General features: G+C 38.8%; 6 protein-coding genes across 6 annotated transcripts; 5 read left to right on the top strand and 1 right to left on the bottom strand.

Moving 5' to 3' along the window:
• The first annotated feature begins 687 nt into the window (after window positions 1–687).
• LOC111803456 (protein SCAR2) lies at window positions 688–9,598 on the top strand. The gene is made up of 9 exons (XM_023687859.1): window positions 688–1,057; window positions 2,059–2,222; window positions 3,032–3,155; window positions 3,239–3,368; window positions 4,476–4,537; window positions 4,632–8,541; window positions 8,632–8,718; window positions 8,814–8,918; window positions 9,027–9,598. Exons 1-9 carry the CDS (start codon window positions 903–905, stop codon window positions 9,081–9,083), a joined length of 4,794 nt encoding a protein of 1,597 aa, XP_023543627.1. The 5' UTR covers window positions 688–902; the 3' UTR covers window positions 9,084–9,598.
• Window positions 9,599–10,819: 1,221 nt separating this feature from the next.
• Window positions 10,820–14,970, top strand: LOC111803221 (solute carrier family 40 member 1-like). The gene is made up of 8 exons (XM_023687533.1): window positions 10,820–11,250; window positions 11,615–11,765; window positions 12,561–12,757; window positions 12,847–13,311; window positions 13,929–14,100; window positions 14,220–14,357; window positions 14,472–14,582; window positions 14,667–14,970. Exons 1-8 carry the CDS (start codon window positions 11,150–11,152, stop codon window positions 14,829–14,831), a joined length of 1,500 nt encoding a protein of 499 aa, XP_023543301.1. The 5' UTR covers window positions 10,820–11,149; the 3' UTR covers window positions 14,832–14,970.
• Window positions 14,971–15,395: 425 nt separating this feature from the next.
• On the top strand, window positions 15,396–16,007 carry LOC111804271. The gene has a single exon (XM_023689014.1). The coding sequence runs from the start codon at window positions 15,622–15,624 to the stop codon at window positions 15,871–15,873; it is 252 nt and encodes an 83-aa protein (XP_023544782.1). The 5' UTR covers window positions 15,396–15,621; the 3' UTR covers window positions 15,874–16,007.
• A 780-nt stretch (window positions 16,008–16,787) lies between these two features.
• Window positions 16,788–18,946, top strand: LOC111804083. Its single transcript, XM_023688766.1, has one exon. The coding sequence runs from the start codon at window positions 17,179–17,181 to the stop codon at window positions 18,727–18,729; it is 1,551 nt and encodes a 516-aa protein (XP_023544534.1). The 5' UTR covers window positions 16,788–17,178; the 3' UTR covers window positions 18,730–18,946.
• Window positions 18,947–19,316: 370 nt separating this feature from the next.
• LOC111804084 (probable protein phosphatase 2C 65) lies at window positions 19,317–22,370 on the top strand. Its single transcript, XM_023688768.1, has 5 exons — window positions 19,317–20,437; window positions 20,543–20,815; window positions 20,903–21,020; window positions 21,374–21,597; window positions 21,674–22,370. The coding sequence occupies exons 1-5, from the start codon at window positions 20,222–20,224 to the stop codon at window positions 22,103–22,105; spliced, it is 1,263 nt and encodes a 420-aa protein (XP_023544536.1). The 5' UTR covers window positions 19,317–20,221; the 3' UTR covers window positions 22,106–22,370.
• A 2,216-nt stretch (window positions 22,371–24,586) lies between these two features.
• LOC111804506 (patellin-6-like) lies at window positions 24,587–26,460 on the bottom strand. Its single transcript, XM_023689336.1, has 4 exons — window positions 25,577–26,460; window positions 25,353–25,477; window positions 25,129–25,270; window positions 24,587–25,046 (listed from the first exon to the last, which is right to left on the bottom strand). Exons 1-4 carry the CDS (start codon window positions 26,312–26,314, stop codon window positions 24,786–24,788), a joined length of 1,266 nt encoding a protein of 421 aa, XP_023545104.1. The 5' UTR covers window positions 26,315–26,460; the 3' UTR covers window positions 24,587–24,785.
• Between the last annotated feature and the right edge of the window lie 108 nt (window positions 26,461–26,568).

The raw sequence follows: 26,568 nt of genomic DNA, 5'->3' as shown, positions 1-26,568 counted from the left end.
ATATTTTAAAAATTTTAAAAATAAAATTACTAAAACGGATAAAATTATAAATTTAGTTATTGAGTTACAAACTTTTAAAATTTAAGGATATATTACCTATAAAATTGAAAATTTATAGTATAATTAGACATAAAATGTAAAATTATATAGAATAAATTAATTAAAATTTTATTTTTTTTAATTCTTTTAATGACTTATTAGATAATAAGTTGAAACTTAGAAGGCCGGTTAGACAAAAATTGAAAGTTCAAAAACAAAAACTTAAAATATCCCGAGATCAAACTTGTAATTTAACTTTAATAAAATAAGAAAATATACTTATTATTTCTTTTAAGTTACGCTCGGGAGCTACAGGAATTGTTTTTTTTGGGATAAGCTTGCTTATTCACAAGCTTATCCCTGCTCCGACTGACACCTGGTAGGTTTTTGATCTTCTAAACTTTTTTGGTGTTCGACTTGAGCTGTATTATATAGAAACTCGTCTTATGGAAGGTTAGGAGGCCGAGCCCCACTCGTGTGGCTTAGGTCAACTAACAGGATAATTAGTATTTTAGTGATTTGACTAGGTTGATATGATAAGTATTATAATAATTAATAAAAATATATATTTGTGAAAATATTGTATAATTGAGTAGAGAGTTGAGGTCACATTAAATATACCGTTTCTAACGGAGACTCAGACGACCGTATATTAATTCATCCGTTCACATCTTTTCATCGATTCTCAATTAACTCAGCTTTTTCCCAAACCAAAAATTTTCAACTGAAGATACTCATGCTGCAAATTACAAATTGGCCGATGAGAAATGTAGAAGGAAGGACAATCGGAGTACGGCGGTGAATTTGAGAACCAGTGGAATTGCAGTTTCGAGCTTGAGGAGGAAGAAGAAGAAGAAGAAGAAATGCCGCTGACTCGGTACCAAATTAGGAACGAGTACGGCTTGGCGGATCCGGAGCTGTACAAGGCCGCTGATAAAGATGATCCTGAAGCTCTTCTTGAAGGCGTTGCCATGGCTGGCCTTGTCGGAGTCTTGCGCCAGCTCGGTGACCTTGCTGAGTGAGATTTTATTTGTTTTTTTTTTTTTTTTTTTTTTTTTTTTTTTTTTTTTTTTTTTTTTTTTTTTTTTTTTNGTTTCTTTTACTGATGTATATATATATATATTTTTGGAGTGGTTAGTTCTGATTCATCTAAATTGTGGATGTTTAGTAATGGATGAGTGTTTGAGCTTGGAGTTGGGAGCTGCCGGGGATGGTTTTTGAGTTGAGTGATTGGAATGAGCGTTGAATTGAGAAGTTTGTGTTTGAATCAGAGTTTTTGGAGTAGATTGTGTAATCAGTTGACCTTTCCTTCATTAGGTTTTGGATTTAAGTTAATGCGGTGACTGAAATGCTGGAAACGAGGGATTTATAATAGTTCATGGAATTATCGGCTTGAATTCTCCCTCTCAATTAGAAGATTCATCTTCTCTAGTGGCTCCTCAATCCTTTTAGCTCTTTCAGTTTCTTTGCTTTCTAAATTACGTTCTTAAACTGCTTGTTGACGACTTGTGATTTGCGTTGTTACCCTACGCGAGTTGGTTCATAACTGATTGAGTACTCAGCAATTGGTAGGAGTTTATGGAAATCTTGGATTCGCCGTTTGTATTCTAATCCTAACTTTCTTAAGTTTTGTGTACTTCCACTTGTAATTTTGGTACTTCAGCAGCTGAGCTTCTTAATATTCTTTCCTGTTCTGGTAATAGGCACAAAGTTAACCGTATGCAAGGATTCTAAATTTCTGAATGATATTTCACCACACCATATTCGGATTCGGTTCCATTGATGCATTTGTTGTATTTTTTTAAATATGATTGTAGTATTTCTGTTGGAGAGTCTGATAAATATCTGGTAATACGTCAGTTATCTTAATGGGGACTTGGAAAGATTGTGAAAATTTGATAAGACTTGTTTTAGATATTTAACTACTCTAAGACCCTTTTTTAAGTTCATAATATTTAAAGAAGATTTGCTGTTCCCAGAAATCTGTCTTCATCTTTGTTTCTTTTTATTTGTTGAAAGGTTTGCTGCTGAGGTATTCCACGACTTACACGAAGAGGTCATTTCAACGGCTGCAAGAGGCCATACTCTTATGATTCGTGTGCAGCAACTTGAGGCAGAAGTTCCTTCAATTGAGAAAGCATTTCTGTCCCAAACAAACCATACATCTTTCTTCACTGGTGCAGGTTAGTCTACCGTATATATTGTTATACTTATACCAAAAATGACGGCCACCACCTTGATTTTATTGATGGATTTGAACAGTTGATTTGGGATCATGAACTGATTCAATGTTGTAATTTTCCTCTTTATTTTTTGAGAATTTTACAGAATGTGATGTAAGGACTTAGAAAATTACGCAAATGCAGCACATAATTGTCTTGTTCATTTTTTTTAAACTAGTCTTGCTACCTTGTTATTGATTTAGGTTTTTAAGTGCATATTTGATCGGAATACTAGTTTATGGTGTTAAAAAAGTACAGATTAACATATTGTTTTTTTTTTTCTTGAGAACTGCATGTATCCTGATCATGACTAGTAAATTAAATGTATTTTTCAAGTTTCATAGAATAATTCAAACCATTTTCTTTAAATAAGATATTGATTATGAAAGAATACAGTTTGGTAGGAAGGTTGGAGTGGATATTGCAAGATCTAATTAACCTGTGTATTTAATGTTGGCTTGTTATACATAGAAGGTAGCATGCTTCTAGGCATTTAATTATTTATGTGGTGTATGTGATTATTTATCTTATCGAATCATTTTCATATTGAATCATTTTGATCCTGCATCGTAGGAATGGCTCAAATGCTGTTGTTTCATTTAGATATAGGGCTAGTACATTAGATTAGACCACCCAAAAAATCTGTTTTGTACTTTTTGTGTGTGTTTCAAACGACTCAAGTTCATCTAAAATGAAATGAGGTTTGTATTTAGAGGGTTCTAACATCTGAAGGATAAACTTTTAAATCACAATCATGAGCTATATTGCAGGACTTGACTGGCATCCTAATTTGCAGTCGGAGCAAGGTCTTGTTGCTCGTGGAGACTTACCTCGATTTGTCATGGATTCCTATGAAGAATGCAGGGGTCCCCCACGTCTATTCCTTTTAGACAAGTATGTTATACTCTGTATAAATGAAAAAACATTGTGTTTATAGGATTTAACAAGAAATCCTTTGACTGTCTGCCTTCGAATAGGTTTGATGTTGCCGGGGCTGGGGCATGTTTGAAGCGATACACTGACCCTTCAGTATTTAAAGTGGAATCCAAAGCTTCTGAGAGATCAAATATTGAGCCTCAAAGGGAGAAGAAAAACCGTAAAGTGAAGGTATGCTCAATATTGTAGTCAATTCAATACTGCTTATCCATTTCTTAAAGCACTTCGATTCTTTACCTCTCACAAATTTGACTGGTTAATTAGTTCATTTGTTGTCTTCCTTCTTTCTGCTTCTTTTGTTTCCCGTGATATTAAATGACTAGTTCTAGTCACATATTGCTCCAGTAGATTCATATGACCTTCAGAGATTAAACATTTTGAGAAGTTCTATGAAACTCACTTCATCCATTCTGGGAAGTGGTCAATGTGATTAGGAATGCCTTTTAAGAGTACTTGTGAATATTATTAAAGTATTAAGGGTATACTAGTCATTAGTCAGGTAATTTGTTAGTGGGGACTTGTTATAAATAGAGCAAGTGGGATGGGAACGGATGGAGGTAGACAATTTCTTAGTGAATATTGGCTTGAGTATGAATACTCTAGAGAGGGAAGTTTCCAAGGATCTTGAATTACTTGGTAGTTTTCTTTCTGTAGTTTCTTCTATGTGAACATATTTCTAAGTTTTTTTAAAATTAATTTTTGTTATTTTTTTAAAATTACAATGCATGTATCTTTTACTTCATGTATTGGCTACTGTTCTTATGTAAATATTCATGCATACGATGCATATGCTTTTGGGCACCTTTTTTTTTTCAGTTAAATTATTTGTTTATCCATGTGGTGGATGAACGTTTACTCAACAGATTAGTATTGTCAACGCGATACATGGAAAGGCTGTCCAATTGTGCATGAGTCATTAGCTTGTATCTTTCTGGCTTCTCTAAAGATAACTTTAGTTGAATATTTATTATTTACCTACAAAATATTTGCATTTGAAATCTAAATTTGCATATGGGTGCTTTATTTTTGCCTTTGCATGTGCGACTTGCATATGTTAGATCAGTTAAAAAGTTAATCAAGTTTATTTACCCGTTACAATAATGGGTTTCTTAATTTCTTAGAGAAAATATGTTCATTTGGGCACATTTTACCCATCAGTTCTAGGACTGTCATTTATGGATGCTATACACGCACTCTTCTTACTACTCAAGTGAAACTTATCCGTGCATGATTGTGACCTATTTAGTTTTAAAATATGGCTGTCTTGATTCCTAGCAGAAGAAAGGACCACGCAGGAGGAATGGAGGAACACCAGAAATTGGACCAACATCCCATGCCAAGTAGGGTGTCTAATTCCTTATTTCTAACTTGTCCAACTGCATAAGTTCACTTATAGATACTTGATTGATCACGTCAACCCAACCATTTGTGCAGACTACATCAATTGTTCTTGGAGGAGCGCATTGACAGTTGTTTTAATGACCCTTCACGGCTTGTAAAATTGAAGAAAAGGCAATTCAATAGATGTGTTAACTCCAAAAATGGAAAAAGCTACATGGAGAAATTTTTGGAGACTCCTTCTCCAGAGCATAAGATGGTTTATGAAGCATCAGTTGCTGAACCAACCTTGCGTTCAATGTCAGATAATACCAATGAACTGGGGCTTCGAATACTTGATATCACTATGGTGAGTCCTGCAAGCAAGTCTCCTGGAAGAGTAAGTACATGCTCTTCATGTATAGCTGAAGACGAAGAATTAAAAAGACCAATCAACGGTGGTGTTTCTGGTGAGGAGATTTTGAAGATGCCTGAATCAACTGCAGATGATGAGATTGAGACGACTCCCAATCTTCAAATGGTGGTGGTTGAAAACCACTTAGAATATGGAGAAGGGAAAACAGGGAGCAGTATAGATGGATATCGTTCTGATGAGGTCATCAGTGAAGTAGACAATTATGTGGATGCTCTTGCTACCATGGAGTCAGAAATAGAAACAGATAATGAACCTAGATCTAAAAATGTTAACCTTGGAAAACAGAGAAGTGAATCTGATGCAAATGCTGAACACATAGAAGCCCAAGCACAACTATCAGATTCACAATCCTTCGTAAACTCCTCAGGATCAGATGATGGTAACAGTTCATTCAAGAGAGAGAGATCAAGTTTTTCGTGCTCTGATACATTACGTAGTTTGCCTGACAATATTCAATATGATTCTGAAGAAACAGCTAAAGTATTACCTTCAAGTCCTAAAGCATGTATGGCAGATATTGAAAACATGCCATGTAATACGGATTATACCTCTCATTCTCATGAAAGCAATGCTGATGAACATGGAGTGCTTGATTATACTAGTGTTGATGAAGAAAGAATCTCAAAACCTGAAGTACCCGGAGGTCCATGTTTTTTGGATTCAATTTCTCCTCAACCACTGTTAGACACAGAATCATTCCCATCTCTATCTTTACAGGACGAATCGAAGTTGAATAAGAAATCATCTACCAACCTTATTAATTCTGGTTCGAAGATATCAAGTACAGAGACAGACCCAGGTTGTCATAAAGATGTTCACGTTGATGTTCCCTCCAAGACTACTAGTAGCGCTGACCACACAATTCCATTTGAAAGTTGTCGTATTAGAGACAGGGAGGGTGAGGATGTAGATGCCACATCTGAAAATTCATTGCATCTTTCAAATGTCTTGGGGCAAGCTGTTGAGATTGAAGCGGTAGAAAAGGTAGGGGATACAATGCTGCAAAAAGAGTACCAAGATGATAGAACTATTGACAAGCAAGCCTTGCCAGAAATTGACCCGTCTCCTAGTTCTTTATTTCCCGCTGAGACTTCGCGTGCTTCTACAAATGATTCTTCAGATAACAAATATAATTTAATTTCCCTGAAAGGTGATGATAGCATTGTGGCCGCTGAAGCAAAATATTTGCCTCTTGCAGTAGATTTATCGCAGACTCAGGCTTTGAAGGATGACAACATTTTAGTAGCTGAAGCAAAATATGACGACTTACCTCTTGCAGCCGATTGCTTGCAGACGCATGATTTCAAGGATCAAGTGGAAAATGTAGCAGTTCAAGTTGAAGATGGTATGACAGAAATTGATGTAACATATTCTGAAAGGGATGCAAATATTGTAGATATAAGAAGGCCAGCTGATGATGGAAAAGTAACCACATTCACCCATGCTGATGATACCTCGGAAGAACTGCAACTTTGTTATCCAAATGATACAGTTCATGAAATGCATTTAAGCTCACGAGACTTTGTTGAAACAGTTAATCCAGAAGGTGTGACTTTGCCTAGCACTTCTGTTTCCTCCCGTGATGTAATTATTTCATCAGGTGATCTGGATCATGAGGACTCCGTAAGTTATAGTAATTTTGCAACTGGAAAGGTTCGAGCAGATGAGTTTGTTGATTCTGTAAACTTTAGTGACGTCGTGACTGAAGAGGTTCAAGCAGATGAGGTGGTCAATTCTGTAAACTGTAGTGAAATTGTGGCTGAAAAGGTTCTAGCTGATGAGGTGGTCGATTCTGTTAACTGTAGTGATGTCATGGCTGAAAAGGTTCAAGCAGACAAGGTGGTTGATTCTGTAACCTGTAGTGACGTTGTGACTGACAAGGTTCGGTCAGATGAGATGGTTGAGTCTGTAGACTGTAGTGATGTGTCTGCAGAGGTTCAAGGGGATGGTGTGGTTGCGTCTACTTCAATTGTAGCCAAGACTGCTACCATCGCCGAAGTCACACCCAAGAATTTAAATAGTTTCAGCGATGAAGAAAATGTGAGCACAGATAAACTTCACACTGGAGCATTTCAAGCAGATGGATTTGATTTTGATGCTGATCCCATGACCAGAAATGATGTGAATGGAGTTGTGAGCACATCCTTGCTTGGTCTTTTATCTACATCGGAGAATATGAAGAGTGATTTGCTAGAAAACCATCCTGGCTTTGAGAATCCATATCAAAATCAGAATGAATTGATTTCAGACTATCCGGATTCAGGGCTGATTGATGGCATTCATAATTTACCTGTTCATACGTGGTCGCAATGCACTTCAGTTATCGATAATCTTTCTTTTGGTCCAGAATCTTTGGAACTAAGAGATCTGGAATCTGAGCTCAATTCTTCCCATCAGTGTGATCTTAATGAAGGCATTGAATTTATATCTCCTCCCTCTCTAAGTTTCTCCTCTGCCGTTGAGACTTCCAGTGAGCCATTGCCAGGTTTGCAAGCTAAACACGAGGATATGGGGCCTGTAGGGGCAGATGTTGATGTTTCCAATTCTTCACGCCTTGAACAACCATCTCCAGGACAATTAGATGAGGAAAAAGTTCAACTGGTACAGCCTTCATATCCAGTCCAACAGGATCAATGTTCTAAATGCACAACTATTGAGGCAACCATTCAAGCTGGACATTCTCTATCAGAGTTATATATACAACATCCAATCGGTGAACTCGATATGACGGGTCGTACAATGGATACATTACAGCCTGTCCTACCTAGCGACATCCTGCTGCCTGAGGTACCTCGAGTCGATTTGAATGAGATGCCACCATTACCCCCTTTACCTCCAATGCAGTGGAGGTTAGGGAAGGTTCATCAAGCTTTTCCTGCTCCACCTAGATGTGAGGATCCACTTCACTCGATATTACCATCGAAAGCTGAAGAAAAGAGCATATGTTTGGAATCCGAGAACCCCTACACATGCTTTCAAGATAACAAGCTTACACATATATCTGGTCACATGGTACATAACACAATGCAGCCTCCTCCATTCACAGGGCAAATGCACATGATTACCAACGAAGTTTTCGAATATAGTTCTGCCACCATGGAGAAACAATACAATAACCCATTTTTTACGTTACCGCCAATGCCCCAGGAAACCCTAGAGCTTGATTCTCTTAAGTCTGGTGGAGAAGAAGTACAAGCTGATTTGAAACTGCCTTCACTAGGACCGACAAACGACGACGTAAATTGTAAAATTGATAGTGGATCTTCATATGGGCAGTCATTCCAATCGTTTAGCAACTCAGCATCACAAATAGACTTGAAGCCTGATATACCTCAACATGTATCACAAGATTCTGAAGGGGAGAAAAGAAATTCCCATGCTATGATAGCACCTCTATCATTCATGAAGAACGAACAATCTCGGGATGATTTGCCATCTACTGAGGAAGAAGTAGCTTCATCCTCTAAAACAGCTCTTATGCCATCGACCTCTGGGGTCGGTATGCCTAATGGAAAACCACCTACTAGTAGTAAGCTACTTCGTCCACGAAGTCCTCTCATTGATGCTGTCGCTGCCCACGATAAAAGCAAGGTTCTATAATATTTCATTAACTATTTTGAGAACTTACTCGGTGATAAGCTTATAAAATACTTGGAATTAACTTTCTTGACCAATTTGCAGTTGAGAAAAGTTTCTGATCGGATACTACCTGAAATTGGACCCAAGGTAGATGAAAGAGATTCACTGCTTGCACAGATTCGAACCAAGGTTGAAGCCGAACATTGCTCTTATTAATAATACATTGACATGAATTTCGTGGTGCTGTTGCTTTGCTAACGAATTATTCTGATTGTAATTTTCAGTCCTTTAGTTTGAAGCCGGCAGCCGTAACGAGACCCAGTGTGCAGGGTCCAAAAACCAATTTGAGGGTCGCTGCTATCTTGGAGAGAGCAAATGCGATTCGCCAGGTATCCTCTAGCTCCCTCGAACCCAACTCAACCCAACTCAACCCAACCCAACCCAACCCGTATCTTTCTCTTAGCAATGGAACTTACTTGGAAACTATTAAAAAACAGGCATTTGCTGGAAGTGATGAAGATGACGATTCTGATAGTTGGAGTGATTCTGAATAAACTTCACCTCCTTCAATCCATAAATACTCCATCGCTGCTTCGCCATGATCTGGGTTGAGATTTCTCGTTCTCCCTTAAATGGTAATTTCTGTAGTTTAGCATTCCACTTCATCTCTAAGCTTCTTCATATATGTATAAAGCATACGTCACATGTCCTCTGGGTTGTCTCTATTTTTGTTTATCTTTTGGTCCCTTGCTCTGGGTTCATGAACAAAGCAGTACCACCCGTCAACCGAACAGTATACAACGTCGAGAATAACATACGATACGAGGTAGAATATTATCATTCAACAAGAGCTGGACCAAACACAATTCAGTGCTCCTGGGTATTTGGTATAATCTTGGCAATTGTAAATGGTATTGGAATGGATTAAATTTTGATATGTAACATACTTTTGATGTAAGTTTTGTAATTGTAGTACCGTCTCATGCATATTTTTGTCTCACCCTGTTCTGTTCTGGCCTCGTATATTATAATGGCCACCTTTCTTAGTACATTAAAATTCTTTGCTACTCTTCACGTTTCATGCCAATATATATTCATGTTATATAGATCTAGCTTTGTCTAATGCTAAGAAGCACGGATACTTTGGTGTGGCTAGCGTGTTCATGTCCACATGGACACACTGACGTTCTAATGTTTGTTAGACTCATATCGAACACTTGTTAGTGTGTAGATGTGTTATACACTAATTGTTTAAAGTCATAATAGGTCCAAAAGTTGTATGCAATGTTCATCAAGTATATTAAAAACACATATATGTCAATCAAACGTATTTTTTAAGCATATAAATGCATAAACGTGTTGACTTTGAATTTTCTTCGTATATAAAAAGACATGTTTTAAAATGCATAAGACATGTTTTAAAATGCATAATAAATGCGTCTCTTGTTATGTCTTGATCTTAGATTTTTCCTTGTCCTTGTCCGACAATTATGTTTTTCTAATCAATTTGTTTTTAAGGATAAATCTTGTGATTTATTTTATTTATTTATGGTTTCAATATATAAACAAATTTATGTAGATGGAAGATGACTCAATTTAAAGGGTTTTCGTAGTACAACAAGTAGAATTTCTTAGTACAATACTCATTTAAACTCTAAAAAAAAAATCTCAAAAATACATTACAGTTAATTTTAGATGACAATCGTTAGCACTTTATTTCAAAAATACTAACAGTATTTCAAAAATACCCTTGAACTTACAAAAAAAATTCATTAATACCCTTCAACTTTTTTGAAAAAATATAGTTATGAAATTTTAAAAGTACATCAACACCCTTTACCTTTCTAAAAAAATTCTAAAGAATTCTTACCATCAATAAAGGGACAGAAAACTGTCTATGGACATCTCATAAATTATTTTTAAACGAAAGTTTGAGTATTTTTGAAATGTGGTACTAGATATAAACGTACTCATAAATTATTTTTAAACGAAAGTTTATGAGTACTTTTGAAATGCGGTACTAGTTCGTATTTTTAAAATTTTTAAATTTTTTTTTTTAAAAAAGAAAATTAAAAAAAGTGAAAATATTAATGAAACTTACATAGGTATTTTAAGAAAAAAATGTTTAAAACCATTAAATTTGAAACTATTTGGTAAGGTCAAATTTCAACCTCAATACCACCTCTTGGTTGGTCACATATATATATATATATATGCATGCATGACAGTGATGATGAGCATGAGTCATGAGCCCTTTTAAATAATTCTTTTTTTTTTTTTTTTNAAGTTGCTAATTTAATCATGATTCTGTGTCAGTTCTTCCTCAGCTCATATCAGAACCTCCATATTTACAAAGACCCATAAGAAAAAATTGTCGCTTCCCTGAATATCCATTTCCACAGAGACACATAAAGAGACCCACCTTTTTCTAATCATCGATCGAAGAGCGGCAAGCAATTTCCCAAGTTAAAAAGGGAAGAATTCCCCGTCTGGGAATTCGAAAGTCAAACTCCCACTGATTTCGTTCTGTTTACCCTTTTCATTGATCGATTCAGTTCATATTTCGTTAAATCTCATATTGATTTTGATCCAGAGGAGCTGTGATTGAAGAAAAACAGTAATGGAGAATGAGCCGCTTCTGTCCCCTCTGCAATCCCCTCCTTCTTCTTCTCTGCTTCGGAGTCTTTACGCCGGACACTTCTTGGCCAGATGGGGCGCTAGGTTTTCCCCCTTTCTTCTTACTGTTTTGTTTTCCATTCCGATTATTCCCGTCATTTCATAGATTTTAGATGAACCCAGTTGTTTGTTTGATAGAATGATTTGAATCCCTGTTTTTGGTTTGATCTTGTCATGTTTTAGGATTTTATTTCATTATATCAGGATTGAAAACGGTGTAAAAAGAAACTTGGGATTTGTTTTGTTTTGTTTCGAACGTTTTCTTCCATTGTTGCACAGATTGCACACTAAGTGTTTGTATTTATGTCTCTTAGAGCAGATTTTGGTTTTGTTTTTTAAAACTCGAATTCTGTTCCAACCCTTTTGATTGGATTTGGATTTGTTCTTACTGCCTTTGATTTTGTCACAGAATGTGGGAATTCTCCGTTGGTTTATATATGATCAGTGTGTGGCCCAATTCTCTACTCTTTGCAGCGGTTTATGGTGTTGTGGAATCTGCTTCCACTGCTTTCTTTGGTCCAATTGTTGGTGATTGGGTTGACAAGTTAGCATACGTCAAGGTTTTGCTCTCTTTTTGCTTACATTTTCAAAAGAAGAAATGATTAAACTTATGATCTCCATAATGTGTATGATATTGTCAACTTTAAGCACGAGGTGTCGTGATTTTACTTTTAGTTTCCCCAAAATGCCTCATATGAATGAAGATGTATTTCTTACTTATAAACCCATGATCATTCCCTACCCCCTCCCAACAATCCTCGCCTCGAACAAAGTACACCATAAATCCTCCCCTGAGGCCTATGGAGCCCTCGAACAACCTCCCCTTAATCAAGGCTCGACTCCTCTAGAGTCGTCGAACAAAGTACACCTTTTGCTCGACACTTGAGTCACTTTTGACCACACCTTCGAGGCTCACAGCTTTTTTAATTTACATTTGAGGATTTTATTGACATAGCTAAGTTAAGGGCATGACTCTGGTACTATGTTAGGAATAACGACTCTCCACAATGGTATGATATTGTCTACTATGAGCATAAGATCTCATGGTTTTGCTTTGGACTTCTCCTAAAGGCCTCATACGAATAGAGATGTATTTCTTATTTATAAACCCATAATCATTCCCTAAATTAACCAACGTGGGCTCCCTCCCTACAATCCTCAAGACATTATGCTCATCCATCTTAGATATAAGTACAAGCCAGGCTATATGGGTTTATCATGATCATCTATTTGAATGAAACTAAACAACCATGGATCAATGAAATGATCAAAGTAGGCTTCAAATATCCTCCGGATGAAACACTTGCTGTTTGCCTGATTGAAGTAGTCGTATATTTTTGGTTTTATGTTATCAGGTTCTCAAAATTTGGCTGGTGACACAAAATCTTTCGTATATTATTGCTGGAGCGACGGTGGTCGCGTTACTGTTCTACTCAGATTTGATATCCACCTATTTCACAGGGTTCATTTTGCTTGTGATATTGACGAATATCGCTGGAGCTGTTGGCGCGCTTTCATCTCTTGCGGGTACTATCTTAATTGAAAGAGAATGGTAATTGATTGCTGTTTAGTTTTGAATAGCATTTGAGAAGAAATTTCTATCCAAGTGATGTTCAAGTTGCCAGTTTGGTTTTTGCACAGGGTGGTAGTGATATCAGAACGCCATCCTCCTGAAATGCTGACAAATATAAACTCTACGATGAGGCGGATCGATCTGGTCTGCAAGCTGTTTAGTCCTGTAATATCTGGTTTCATTATTAGTTTCGTTTCTTTGAAGGCATCTGCTGTGACTTTGGCAGTTTGGAATATCGTATCGGTTTGGTTCGAGTATTGGTTGTTCACTTCTGTGTATGATGGGATTCCGGCTTTGGAAGAAAGCAGCCATAGAAGGGTCTCAAGACTTGTTCTAAGAGATGTAGAAGGGAGTAGTTCTGTCTCTCGATTTCTGGATTACGAAGATGGACATTCGGCTGAAACGAGCTGGAAAGTGAAAATGTTCAACTGGTTCTCAAAGTTCCCATTTGTTAGTGCATGGAAGGTGTATCTAGAGCAAGACACCGTACTCCCGGGGATCGCTCTCGCTGTGTTATTCTTCACAGTCCTTAGGTAATGTCTGAACCCACTTGCTTTACCAATGCACTCATTAGAACGCGTTTGCAAGGGAGAGGTTTCCACATCCTTATAAGATATGTTTTGTTCTCCTCTTTTATCGATGTGGGATCTTATAATCCACTCCATTGGGGCGCAACGTCCTCACGGCACACCGCCTAGTGACCGACTCTGATACTGCTGTAACAGCCCAAGTCCACCGCTAGCAGATATTATTCGCTTTAGCTTGTTACGTATTACTGTTAGCCGCCTCACGGTTAGGGAGAGGTTTCCACACCCTTATAAGATATGTTTTGTTCTCTTCTCCAATCGATGTGGGATATCAAGGTAAAGGTTACTCGATGTTTTCACTGACAAAACCGTGAGGTTGACGGCGATACGTAACAAGTCAAAAAGGATAATATCTGCTAGCGGTGGTCTCAGACCGTTACAAATGGTATCAGAGTCAAGTCACCAGACAATGCGAGACACGGGTTGAAATAGGGCTAGACCCTTTTCATAGTAGATGCGTTTAAAACCGTGAGACTGACGGTGATACGTAACGGGCCAAAGCGGACAATATCTACTAGCGGTGATACTCAAGTCTCCCATTCTCAAACTTTTTTCTCTTCCAGCTTTGGAACTTTAATGACTGCAACCTTAGAATGGGAAGGGATACCTGCCTATATCATTGGAATTGCACGTGGAATAAGCGCTACAATTGGCATTGCAGCAACACTTGCTTACCCTATTATACAGTCTCGAATTTCGACACTTCGAACAGGCCTCTGGTCTATTTGGTCTCAGGTACGTTTAAGCGTCGTAGTAGCCATTGGCTAACAAGAGACCGTTGACATCGAAATGAAAATCTCTCTTTATCAACCGACCAAAACGGTCATTAATATTGATTGTCAATGACATTGCAGTGGTCCTGCTTACTAGTGTGTGTTGCTTCAATATGGATGCAAAACAGCCTCTTGTCAGCATACATGCTAATGATTGGAGTGGCAGCGTCTCGGCTCGGACTCTGGATGTTTGATTTGGCAGTCATCCAACAAATGCAGGTATGAAGCACAGCAGCATTCAAATCACAATAGAATTTGCTTCATATTATCTATAATGTAGTTTGATGTAATGAATGGGGAGTTCTTCTGTTTGCTTGCTTTTCATATCATTAGGATCAAGTCCCTGAATCCGATCGTTGCGTCGTCGGGGGCGCACAAAACGCTCTCCAATCGACCATGGACCTGATGGGGTACGTTATGGGAATTGTCGTCTCAAATCCTCAGGTGATACCATCCTCATCATCATTGAAGAACAGTCTATGATGAAGTAGTTATTAACTGTTGGTTATGGTGGCCATGTTTTTGCAGGATTTCTGGAAGCTGATTCTGATATCGTTCACGGCGGTGACTTTGGCTGCGCTGCTCTATACCGTCCACCTCTACCGTGTCCGAAAGCATCTGTTTCACCTGGAGAAGTTGGCTTCTTGCTTCTCAAGATGGTCACCAAGCTTCACTGTTAATCACTCTTTCTAATGAAAGTGAACAAGAATATAGTTTCTTTCCGTTGTGTAAATCGTTTGTGTTACATTCTATGAGAAGAAACGGATCATGTTCGGTTCAAATTTTTATGTTAGTAAATAAATCTAGAAGTGTCTCAGCTCACTGCTAGTTAGATATTGTCTGTTTTGATCGTCGTCAGCCTCATCGTTTTAAAACGCATCTGCTAAAGAGAGGTTTTCACGCTCTTTATAAGGAATGTTTTGGGGTCAAACGCCCTCGTTGGCAGACCGTTCGGTGTCTAGTTCTAATACTATTTCTAATCGTCTAAGTCCACTGCTAACAAACATTGTTTGCTTTGGCTAGTTATGTATCACCGTCTGTCTAAAACGCTCTTGAGAGAGGTTTCCACACCCTTTATAAGAAATGTTTCGTTTCCCTCTTCAATCGACGTGGGATCTCACAATCCACCCTTGAACGTCGAGCATTTATTAGAATCTTTCGTTACCATCTCCAACCCCGACATGGAATCTCACAGAATCAATCAACCCATTAACACTAATTTAATAAAATCTATTTGGAACAAAAGTTTATCCATTAGCCAAAAGTGAAAAAGACAAGAAAGAGACGGACAGAGAGGAGGTGGCAGAAGGGGGTGCAGCAGAGAGCAGGTGGTGCCCTTCAACCGCCCACTCACCGATTGCATGACCGCCACGACTCCTCTTCTTCAAATCCCAACCAACCCATAAATAAACACCATTTCCAGTTCCCAATTCCCTAATCAACTCATCCCTTTCCCACACCGATTCTAATTCCGTGATTCGCAATGTCAGGAGCTCAGGGCGCGCAGCCGAAGGACTCGTTCACGGCCACCACGTACGAGTCAGTGCCCGGGGGCGAGAACCGCACCAGGACCGATCTCCGTTCCCGGGAGGACGCCGGAATGATCCAGATCGATAAACTTCAGGACAAAGTGGAAGACGCCGCCGGGAAAGGCGGCCCGGTGTTCGGCGCCGGCAAAGATGACAAAAAACAAGACCTTGGAGTTAGCGGCACAGGACAGGACAGGATAGGATAGGATAGGTAGTTCCTTGTTTTCTCCTAATATATTAGAAGGCGTCGAAAGAATCGAACCCTTTAAACGAAATTGTACTTTCAATTCCACTTATGTTTCAATTCGACTTTCAATTTCACTTATGTTTCTCGTTCTCACATCATGGCTTTGTCCACTCCCAAATGGGCCAACAACCAATCCCCAATCATGTTCGTTGTTTTAGAGTGTTCCCAATTTGGCATTTCCTCATCAAAATGAGCTGTGTTTGATTTTGATGTGTTATTCATTATTGCAAATGGAAACCCATCTCTATTTCAATCAAACCCATGTGCATTCGATGACGAAGACGTTCTTTTAAATACACTTAACTATGTAATTCGTTCGATAGAGACATTAGAACGTGTATTGAAGACGTTTTATAAATACACTTAACCATGTAGTTCTTACCATACGTATACCATTTTCATTTTCATGTATCTTTAAGATCGCTCTATTCGAAATGTAAACTCGTGATTTTTTTTTTTTTTTTTTTTTTTTTTTTTTTTTTTTTTTTTTTTTTTTNTAAATTATTTGTACAGTGGGTCATAAATATTCGTTTCAATCTTAGAAGGTTCGGTAACAATTAAAAATATATTTTGAAAAATGAATAATTTATTTTAGAATAACTTAAAGTTTGATAATCAAAAAGTTATATTCCAAAGTGATTAATGGAGAATTACTTTAAAATTGTTTTATACTAATTTAACATATATAGAATCAATTTTAAATTTAACTAAATATAGAATATTTAATAAAATTATATTTATTAAAATAATTATATATATATATATATATATATATATATATTTGTTATAATCAGATTTTTTAATTATAATTTAATCATTTTTTAATACAATTTTGGAATTGTCAAGACAAAAGCATCTTCGCTTTCATGTTCCATTCCCATTCCATCAGCATCCTATCCACATGGTGACCGGCTGAACCGGTTGCCCGTTCTCCATTATCTTCACCGTCGATCCTCTGATTCCATTTTCATCTCCTTTCCCCCACAGCGAACAGAACCAGTTCCAGCACCACCACCGCCTCTTTGCCACTGCAATTCCTTTAAATATCTTCCCGCCCACCATGATTTCCCATTTTTTCATCGCCGCCGCCGCCGCCGGCACTTCTGCCGGAACCCTAATCGGAGCCAACCACACGTCTTCCCGATTCTGCTCACGCTAAACCTTCTTCAATTCATTAGAATCGTTACGCTGCCTTATCTTCTCCAATTTCTGTTTTGTTTTCATGTTTTCTTTGTTGTGTACAGTAAGAGCTTAAGGGGGATTTATGGGATCCGTGTCGGGGAAGTTCGCCTCCCTGAGGAACCTTCTGGTTCGAGTGCTTCTGTTCTCTATTCTTGTGATTCTCGGTCGATTTGCTTATATTGTGACTATTGCCGGAGAATCCTGTAGCATTGGCGACTTCTGTTTCTTCTCTTTGCCCGAAAATTTCAATTTCATGATCGCCAGCGGCGGCCGTGCCGGAAGTGCTGCTTTGCTTACGGACAATACTGACTCTCGTGTCATCGGGCCTCCTCGTCCGGATCTGTTTTCGAGTGAAGATTGGATCAAGACCGTCCAGTTTTACTCTTCCGTTTTCCAAGATCTAGTTACCGAGGGCTACTTATCGTCGAATTCGAAAGCGTTGTGCATTGAAACCCCTGCCGGAGCCGACGTATCGGCGTTGAAGGAGATCGGCGTTTCGGATTCGGTCGGGATTTTCAAGAAGGCGTTGAAGCCACACGTGATTAAGGGTGAGGCGCATCGGATTCCGTTCGAGGATAAAACCTTTGACTTCGTGTTCTCCGGCGGAGGCCGATTGGATATTTCCCATCGGCCCTATGATTTTGCTTCGGAGATTGCTCGGATACTGAAACCCGAAGGGTTTGCGGTGGTCCATGTAAGTGCAAAAGACACATATAGTTTCAATTCATTCGTTGATTTATTCAATTGCTGCAAGATTCTTAAATCAAAAGATATACATAATTTTCTGCCATCGATGCCTTTTACTCGTGAATATGTATTGAAGAAAGAGTTTAGAATTCTGGAAAATAGGTTGCAGAAACTGGATGGAGATTCTTACAAGAAGAATTGCTCTGTTCCTGGGTATAAGCTAGCTCTAGTCCGAAATGCTGAGCCTCTGATATTGGAGGAGCCATTGAAGCCATGGTTAACCTTAAAGAGAAACATACAAAACATCAAGTATTTGCCATCAATGGCGGAAATTAGCTTCAAAAACAGGTATGTCTATGTGGATGTTGGAGCCAGGAGTTATGGCTCCAGCATTGGGAGTTGGTTCAAAAAGCAATATCCAAAGCAGAACAAAACCTTTGAAGTTTATGCCATTGAAGCTGATCAAACATTTCACGAACAGTATAGATCAAAGAAAAGGGTGACACTATTGCCTTATGCTGCTTGGGTGAGGAATGAGACATTGGCTTTTGAGATCAACAAAGACCCAGGTCAGGAAATGGATGATAAAGGCAGCCGAGGGATGGGCAGGATTCAACCCGTCCAATCGTCGGGCCATTTCAATGGCGAGGTGAATCAAATTCAGGGGTTTGATTTTGCCAACTGGTTGAAGAACACAGTATCAGAGAAGGATTTCGTGGTGTTGAAGATGGACGTGGAAGGAACCGAATTCGAATTGATTCCGAGACTGTTTGAGACGGGAGCGATTTGTCTGATAGATGAGATGTTTCTCGAGTGTCATTACAATAGATGGCAGAGGTGTTGCCCTGGGGAAAGGAGTAGAAAGTATGAGAAAACATATTCTGAATGCATAGATTTGTTTGCATCTCTCAGACAGAGTGGAGTTCTGGTTCATCAATGGTGGTAACAACAAACACTATACATTCTTTTGGATAAACATTCTTTTGAAATTGCATCTGATTTTACATATTTTTCTTCCCACAAAAGAAAGCTTTCATATTGTTTTCGCTACAGATTAAGCTGCAAATGTATAAGTTGTGCTGATTTTATACATCCATCCCCCTGTTGGTGTCATAACATTCTCTGTGTCTTCTGTGAAACTGAAAATCATGTCTTTTTCTGCCATTGTCTTTTCCTTCGGTTGTAGCCATGGAAGTGTATCTGGAACAGCTTGGTTTAGTCGGTTGTACAACTGTGTTATGACCGACCGAGTATCAACAGCTTGGTTTAGTCCAACTCCAGCCAGAAATGACAGATAGTGCTTCGCCTGCATCTATTGCCCTTTTCTATTGATTTCCAATGCCCAATTCTGGATGAATAATTGGTTGTTTGGACGGCTGAAATCCATCGCTAGTAGATATTGTCCTATTTGAATTTTTTCTTTTGAGAAGAGATATTGTCCTATTTAAATTTTCCATTTCAAGTTTTTAAAACGCGTAGGCGTAGGTTACGGAGAGGTCTTCACACCCTTATACACCCTTATGAAAAATGTTTAGTTCCCCTCTCCAACCAATATGAATCTCATAATTCCACCCCTTTTGAAGTCGAGCGTCTTCGCCGACACTCGTACTCCTCTCTAATCAACGTGAAATCTCACATTATAGGTAGTGTTCTTATGAGCGAGAGTATAAATTTCTGAGATTAGTGAGTTTTGGGGTGGAAATTTCTCTCCATCCAAACTCCGACTCTTCGAACAATACAACTAGTGGGATATGGAGATTTTAACCTTCAACTTCAAAAAAGGGAATACTTATCAACTTTTGTACTCAATTGAACATTCGTTAAAAAAATTTATGAAAACCTATCACATTTCATCACTGCTACAATTATTTCTAGATCGGGTTTGTGTCAATGAGGTCGATCTTGCCGATCGAGGTCAATAAGATGACAATTTAGTGATTATATCAAAGTCACATCATAGTTTAAAACAATTCCCAAGTGACAAAGAAACCAATATTGTTATTTAAGCACCATTGGTCGGTCAGAAACTGGAATAATTAAGTGGAAGATAACCCATTTCATTGTCTATTGGTTTCTAACAAACAGTTGACAAACCATCCACCAAAATTTTATGGGATCAAACCTTAAAAAGATGAAGAAATGAAAGAAGAACAAACCCACTAAACCTCAAATGTCAACACCACCCTTCATTTTCTAAATATAATTCTGTTTGTTGAAACTCCACATTCTCATCCCAACAACATTTTTCAATTTATTATCTCTCCCTCTCTCTCTGTCCATTGTGTTCGTCATCAATATCATTTTCTCTCCTCCTCCTCCTCTTCTCTGTTTCTTCACTTTCATGCATTTTCTTTCCCAGAAAATTTGTGGGTATTTGATCTCTTCTGGTGGGTCATCTTCCCTTTTGAGATCGCCCTAGTGGAGGGGTTGTCTCACAAATGGGAGCCTGCTGCACAAAAGATCACATCCATGGAGGAGGCTACATGACCTATGATAGAGATGAGAGGGATTCCAATGCCGGCGACGACGGAGAAGAGGTCCGACGCGGTGACGACGGCGAGACTGTTAGACTCCGTGGATCCTCTGCCTTCACATCAATGTTCACTCAACGAGGAAGAAAAGGAGTCAATCAAGATTCAATGACGATTTGGGAGGTAAACGAGATGGAATCAATCAATGTTTTGTTTGTTGCCCTTAATTTGATGAATGTTATGGATGATCTGCAAAATGTTTCATGAAATTTGGATGAAAACTTACAGGATTTCTCAGGGGAGAAAGATTTGGTGTTTTGTGGAGTTTTTGATGGTCATGGTCCTTCTGGTCATAGGGTTGCTCGTTATGCACGAGATGTGCTACCCACGAAGCTCTCTAAAGCAATCAAAAAACACCCATCGAAACCCGAAGATGGATTGGTTTCTATTTGGGAAGCTGCTTTTGAAGAATCTTTCAAAGAATTTGATCAAGAACTCGGCTATGATTCTTCTATTGATTGTTTCTGTAGTGGAGCAACAGCCGTGACCATTATCAAACAGGTGAATAATCCTTTCCTGGAAGATTTAAATCAAAAACCCTTCAGTTCTTGATGTGTTCTTGATGTTCTTGATGTTCTTGATGATCAGGGAGAGCATTTGGTGGTGGCTAACTTGGGTGACTCCCGGGCGGTTCTCTGCACCAGAGGAGATAAACATCAACATATTCCCATCCAATTAACAGTCGATCACAAACCAAATATTCCATGTGGGTATCTATTCATTCAATCTATCTATCAACCCTTTTCACGGTTTGTTCGTTAGGAATCACCGATCAAGCTTAAGCTCTCGTAGCTTTGTTTTGAGTTTCTCCTAAAGGGCTCATACCAATAGAGATAAATACACCATAGAGTCTCTCTTGAGGCCTACAGAGCCCTCGAACAGCTTTCGAGGCTCACAACTTCTTAGTTCGACATTTGAGGATTCTATTGATATGACATAACTCTAATACCATGTTAGTAATCACGAATCTCTAGTCTAAGCTCTCGTGGCTTTGGTCTTATCAAACGTGGGACTCCCTTCCAACAATCGTGATTTTCTTATGTTTTGAATGTGAATCAGGCGAGGCAGAAAGAATACACAACAGCCATGGCAGAATCACAGCAGAAAAAGAAGACCCAGATATACACAGAGTATGGGTACCAGATGCAGATTACCCAGGCCTGGCCATGTCAAGATCCTTAGGCGATTTTTGCCTAAAAGATTATGGCGTTATCTCAAAGCCTCAAATCTCCTACAGAAATCTCACAAGAAAAGACGAGTTCATCGTTCTAGCAACAGATGGGGTGGGTCAGTTAAAACATAACAAGTTGTTCATCCTTTCGCCATTGTCAATTCTCAATTCGTATCACAAATTTGCAGGTATGGGATGTGTTGACGAACAAGCAAGTAATCAACATAGTTGCATCAGCAAAGAACCGATCCACGGCAGCGAAATTGGTAGTGAAACTAGCTGTTCGAGAATGGAAACGACGATTTCCAGGGTCGATGATCGACGATTGTGCAGTGATTTGCGTGTTCTTCAAGAACCCACCAATGTTGATGAAATCAATGACGAGCGTGGGGCGGCGGAACGTGAGAAGCCACCCAGAATTTGCAGTTTCAAGAAGCTGTAAATCAATGGGGAATGATAGAACAAGAGAAGAAGCAGGTGGGTCTGTGAACAGAGATTCTTCCAAGGAAGAACAGGGAATTTGCAGAAGCAATTCACTGACGAGGGGTCCGCCATTTTCGAGGGCTTTGAGCCATAATCTGAAAATGGGCAAGTCTTGTCGTGAAGTTGAAGCATGTTGAGCGTTCGATGAGTGTCTGCTACCCCTGCACACCGGACCCAGAACAAGGAAGAACGAAGAACAGGTTTTTTTTTATTTTTTTATGTTATTTTGTTTGTTTGTTGGTTGGTTTTGTTTTGTTTTGTTTATATGAAAATGTTTAGAGAAATGTTGGTGATGTTGTTGTAATCTCTCCTTATAGTATATTATTTTCTTCTTTTGGGTTGTATCAATGTAAATTTCAACCACATGTTATATATATCTCGAGAAGAATTGCACCATGAACATAAGAACAGGAGTAGCATGGATACGGAGTTATGTAAAGTCTACTGTTAGTCGATGTTGTCCTCTCCATGTTCTTTTCTCCAACCATGTAGAATCTCACAATAACTTAGAGAGGGGAACGAAACATTCCTTTCTCCAACCATGGAATCTCACAATAATCTCATATTGGTTAGAAAGGAGGAACAAAACATTGCTGATAAGGTTGTGAAAATCTCTCCCTAACATACGCGTGTTAAAACCTCGAGGAGAAGCTCAAAAGGGAAAGCTCAAAGAAGGTAATATCAGTTAGTGGTGAACTCGAGCTGTTACAAATGGTATCAGAGTTAAAACCTCAAGGAGGAGCTCGAAAGGGAAAGCTCAAATAAGGTAATATCAGTTAGTGGTGAACTCGAGCTGTTACAAATGGTATCAGAGTTAAAACCTCGAGGAGGAGCTCGAAAGGGAAAGCTCAAAGAAGACAATATCAGCTAGTGGTGAACTCGAGTTGTTACAAATGGTATCAGAGTTGGACATCGAGCAGTGTGAAAATAAAGTGTTGGGTTGGGTTAATCTGAAAAATAGAGAATTAGATATTTGATCGTGAATTTTATTCGAGTTGCTCATGTCACCATCCACTTATCCAAAATTGAACAAAAATAAATAAATAAATAAATAATAAAGATAATTTAAAATATATATTATTTTTCCACTCATCCGAAATTGAACAAAAATAAATAAATAAATAAATAATAAAGATAATTTAAAATATATATTATTTTTAAGTTAAAAGAAAGTATTTTTAAAATATGGTTTTAACTTATAAAACGGGGATATAACAATAATAACTAACTTGGTTTCAAAATTAAAATTATGTCTCTTCCCATGGTGACATTACTTTTCTACCCCTACAAATGAATTAATATATATATTTATATTCTTATTTGGCTTATTTTGATTGGGTGGAGTAATGAATGAACCATTGTCCATTCTGTTTTGTCTTATTTGCCTCTCAATGAAGAATCTCTTTTTTGTTTTTGTTTTTGTTTTTTTGTTGTGTGTTTTTATGGAGGAGAATCCTCCCTTCCAACATCAAATAATCTCACACTTTCCAACATAAATTAAGGATTTATATGCTCCGACTTCGACATATAAACAACTCCGTTAATGTTAACGTAGATTTTAAGTCAAATCAATTTCATGAATGATCCATCGTCTTTCATCCCGTGAAAAATAAAGTTGCTTACCAACCCATGAAAATTAATTGGGTTAATGTGTAAACCGAGGCATCAACGAATCTAAACAGGTGAGAATACGAGTATCAATGTAACAATATAAAGCCACCACTAGGAGATATTGTTCGTTTTAGCCCATTACTTAACACTGCTAATGTCACGGTTTTAAAACATATATTTACAAAGGGGAGGTTTTCATACCGTTATAGAATGCTTCGTTCCACTCTCTAACTAATGTGAGATCTTACAATCAAGATAAAAACTTTTCAATCAAAAGACAACTCAGACATAGTAAACCATCTTTCGAGTCATATGCTCACACTCAAACCCTTAACAAAAAGATCAAAGTCGGTCAGTGATGCAACCCACAAAGGGATCTCACCAACCAACTTCCTTCGCCTTACGGGTTTACTCACCTGTTAACTCGCACACGTCTCAAACTCCTTGGTCCATGTTTCAGGACAAAGTCGAGTGGGGAGCTCATACGCCAATGCTCGGAGCACGCCTACCTAAAGAATCAATGATTCAATCTTCACTCCAGTGACTATCGAACTACTCAATGAGACGAGCGAGACGACCCATTACACGATATGAGCTAAAGATTGAAGGATTTTGAATTCAAATGTTGGCTCCCTCATTTACCAACATAAATCATTAAGTAGTCATAAATTCATTCAGCTTGTCCTTGAGAAACAGGACATGATATTTAAGGTTAAAATGAAACCAAACCATCCTTTTCTTAATTTATGACCACAAACCAAACCCATCCATCTCTTGTTCTTGTGATGTGTTGTTAGCAAAAGTTTCAGAGCTCTGTCACTCTCTCCCTCTTGTCTTTCTCTTCCTAACAAACACAAAATCCTTCATAAATTCAAATCAAATCGAATCAAAAACCCATTTCTAGACGCTTTCCCTTCTCTGTTCTGACACTTCCAAAAGCGATACCCCACGCCCCACCGCCATGCCCCCTCCTCTTAACCTCTGTGCACAAACAAACAACAGAGCTCTGCACCTCATCAAAGCTGTTCTTCTTCTTTTACTTATATTAACAAACACTTCATAACCACAAGCAACTAAATTTTATAACTAAACCCAATACAGATAAACACATTACATAATCAAAATCAATATCAAAATACTAACTTTACTTGTCAAACATTAGGAGATTTAGATTGTCTTGTACTTGATCTTTCGTTCTGTTTATTGTTAGATCGCGGTTGATTTTCGGACGATGTAACGGTAGGCAGCGACCTTTTTCCTCCGAGAGGCGGTGTTGTCGACAGAGAGAACCATTTTTCCAGCTTCTCTTGTAGTGAATGAGTTGTGAATTGCTTCTTCATTAGCTGAAATTTTCCTTGTTTTCTCCACTGCAATGGTGTAGCTGCCATCGGCGATCGGAATGAACTCGGCGCTGTACTCTAATTCCCAACCTCCGACCACGATGTCCCATGTGATTGTGGCACCTCCCTGTTTCATGAAATTTAGTTAAATCTAAACTTATTGAGCTAAATTTGATGGGGTTTTTGAAGGGGAAAGATGATTAAACAACCTCAATGCCTTCTATTTGAATGTTCACTTTCTCCCCTCCTTTGACGGCGAACTCCGACGCTGGCTTGGGAGGTCCATCCTGTAAGTCGCTCGGCCGACTCAGGCCGCCGTACTGGACTGGCACGTCCTCTGGTCTGATGAACCTGATCGGAAAAGTTGAAATGAAAACCCCATTTTAAGGAAAAGATTCAAAGAAACAGAGAGGGTTGGAGTGAATTGACTGACTTGTAAAGGGTCTCGGCGACGTTGCCTTCTTTAGCGATGACGAATTTGCTCTTGGTTCGTTGAGTTAAAAAGGGGCTAAACATGGAGTACAACATACTGAAATACCATGGCACATTGATGAAAATCTGAAAAGAAAAAATGGGTTGGATTCAGATTTGGAATCAGAACACGAAAAGATGAACAAATGGGTGCGAGAAATTCATATCTAAGAAGTTAAAATGTACCTTACGGGCAACCATTTCAGGGTAATTGTCTTGAAATAGCGAGAGGATTTTGTTGGAAGCGACACGAAGCTCTCGTTTGGGCATGTCTTTAAGATCGGTGACTTGAATCAAGGAATTAACACCGCCGGGCTTGAAATGGAGGAGATGAATCCCTCGTTCCAAGACTTGAACTCTCCATTTGAGGAACTTTTTGAGTTTCTCGTCGTCGCCGAAGATCCTTTCGTACATTTCTTTGTCTTTGAAAACCCCATAAGCGTTATAACAAACAGGGTGTCCTTCTCTGTCGTAGCCCTGCATATACGCGACAAGGCCCTCGAGTTCTTTATAGCCCAGGTCTTCATCGAGGATGCTGTCGGCGCCGAACTCCGAGCGCCATTGGAGGCATTTTTGGAGCATGTGGAGGGCATCGAGGACTTTGAAGTCACGGGCACGGAGGAACTTGAGTAGGATGACATCGGCACGGTCGTCGTTAGCCAAGAGGGGTATACCCCACATGGAGAGACGATCGTCGGCGGAGGTAGCGGCGGAGAGTTTGTCTTTAAGGTCTTGGAGGGCTTTTCTCTCGGAGGATTTGAGATGGGAAATGAAATAGGTGTCTTCTTTGAAAGAGGGGGAGCGGAGAGTGGCAGCCTCCATTAGAGAGGAGACGAAGGTTTTCTTGGAATGTGGGTTGGGGGAGGCGGTGGGCGGCTGAGATGGGTCTGGGAATGGGGATTTGGGTGGTGCTGTGGCTTCCATTGGAGGGGTTTTTGAGGAAAAACCAGAGATCGGAGATGGGATTTTGGTCAAAAAGTGGAGAGAGTGGGGTTTTGACGGCGGCTATGGAGCTCACTGGTCGGAATTTGGGAGCTAATGGAGAAGGAGAGGGGTTCTGATTTGAAGTTTGAAAAGCAGGTTAAGGGAAGAAAAGGACAAAAATGGAGAAAGAATAAAATCACCCACCGGTGAGGGATCCTGTGAGATTCTTCTCTCTTTTCTTCTACGGCTAGCTC

The sequence above is a fragment of the Cucurbita pepo genome, chromosome LG10 (assembly GCF_002806865.2).
Source record: "Cucurbita pepo subsp. pepo cultivar mu-cu-16 chromosome LG10, ASM280686v2, whole genome shotgun sequence".
Lineage (NCBI taxonomy): Eukaryota > Viridiplantae > Streptophyta > Magnoliopsida > Cucurbitales > Cucurbitaceae > Cucurbita > Cucurbita pepo.
This window is presented reverse-complemented; position numbering and strand designations above follow the sequence as displayed.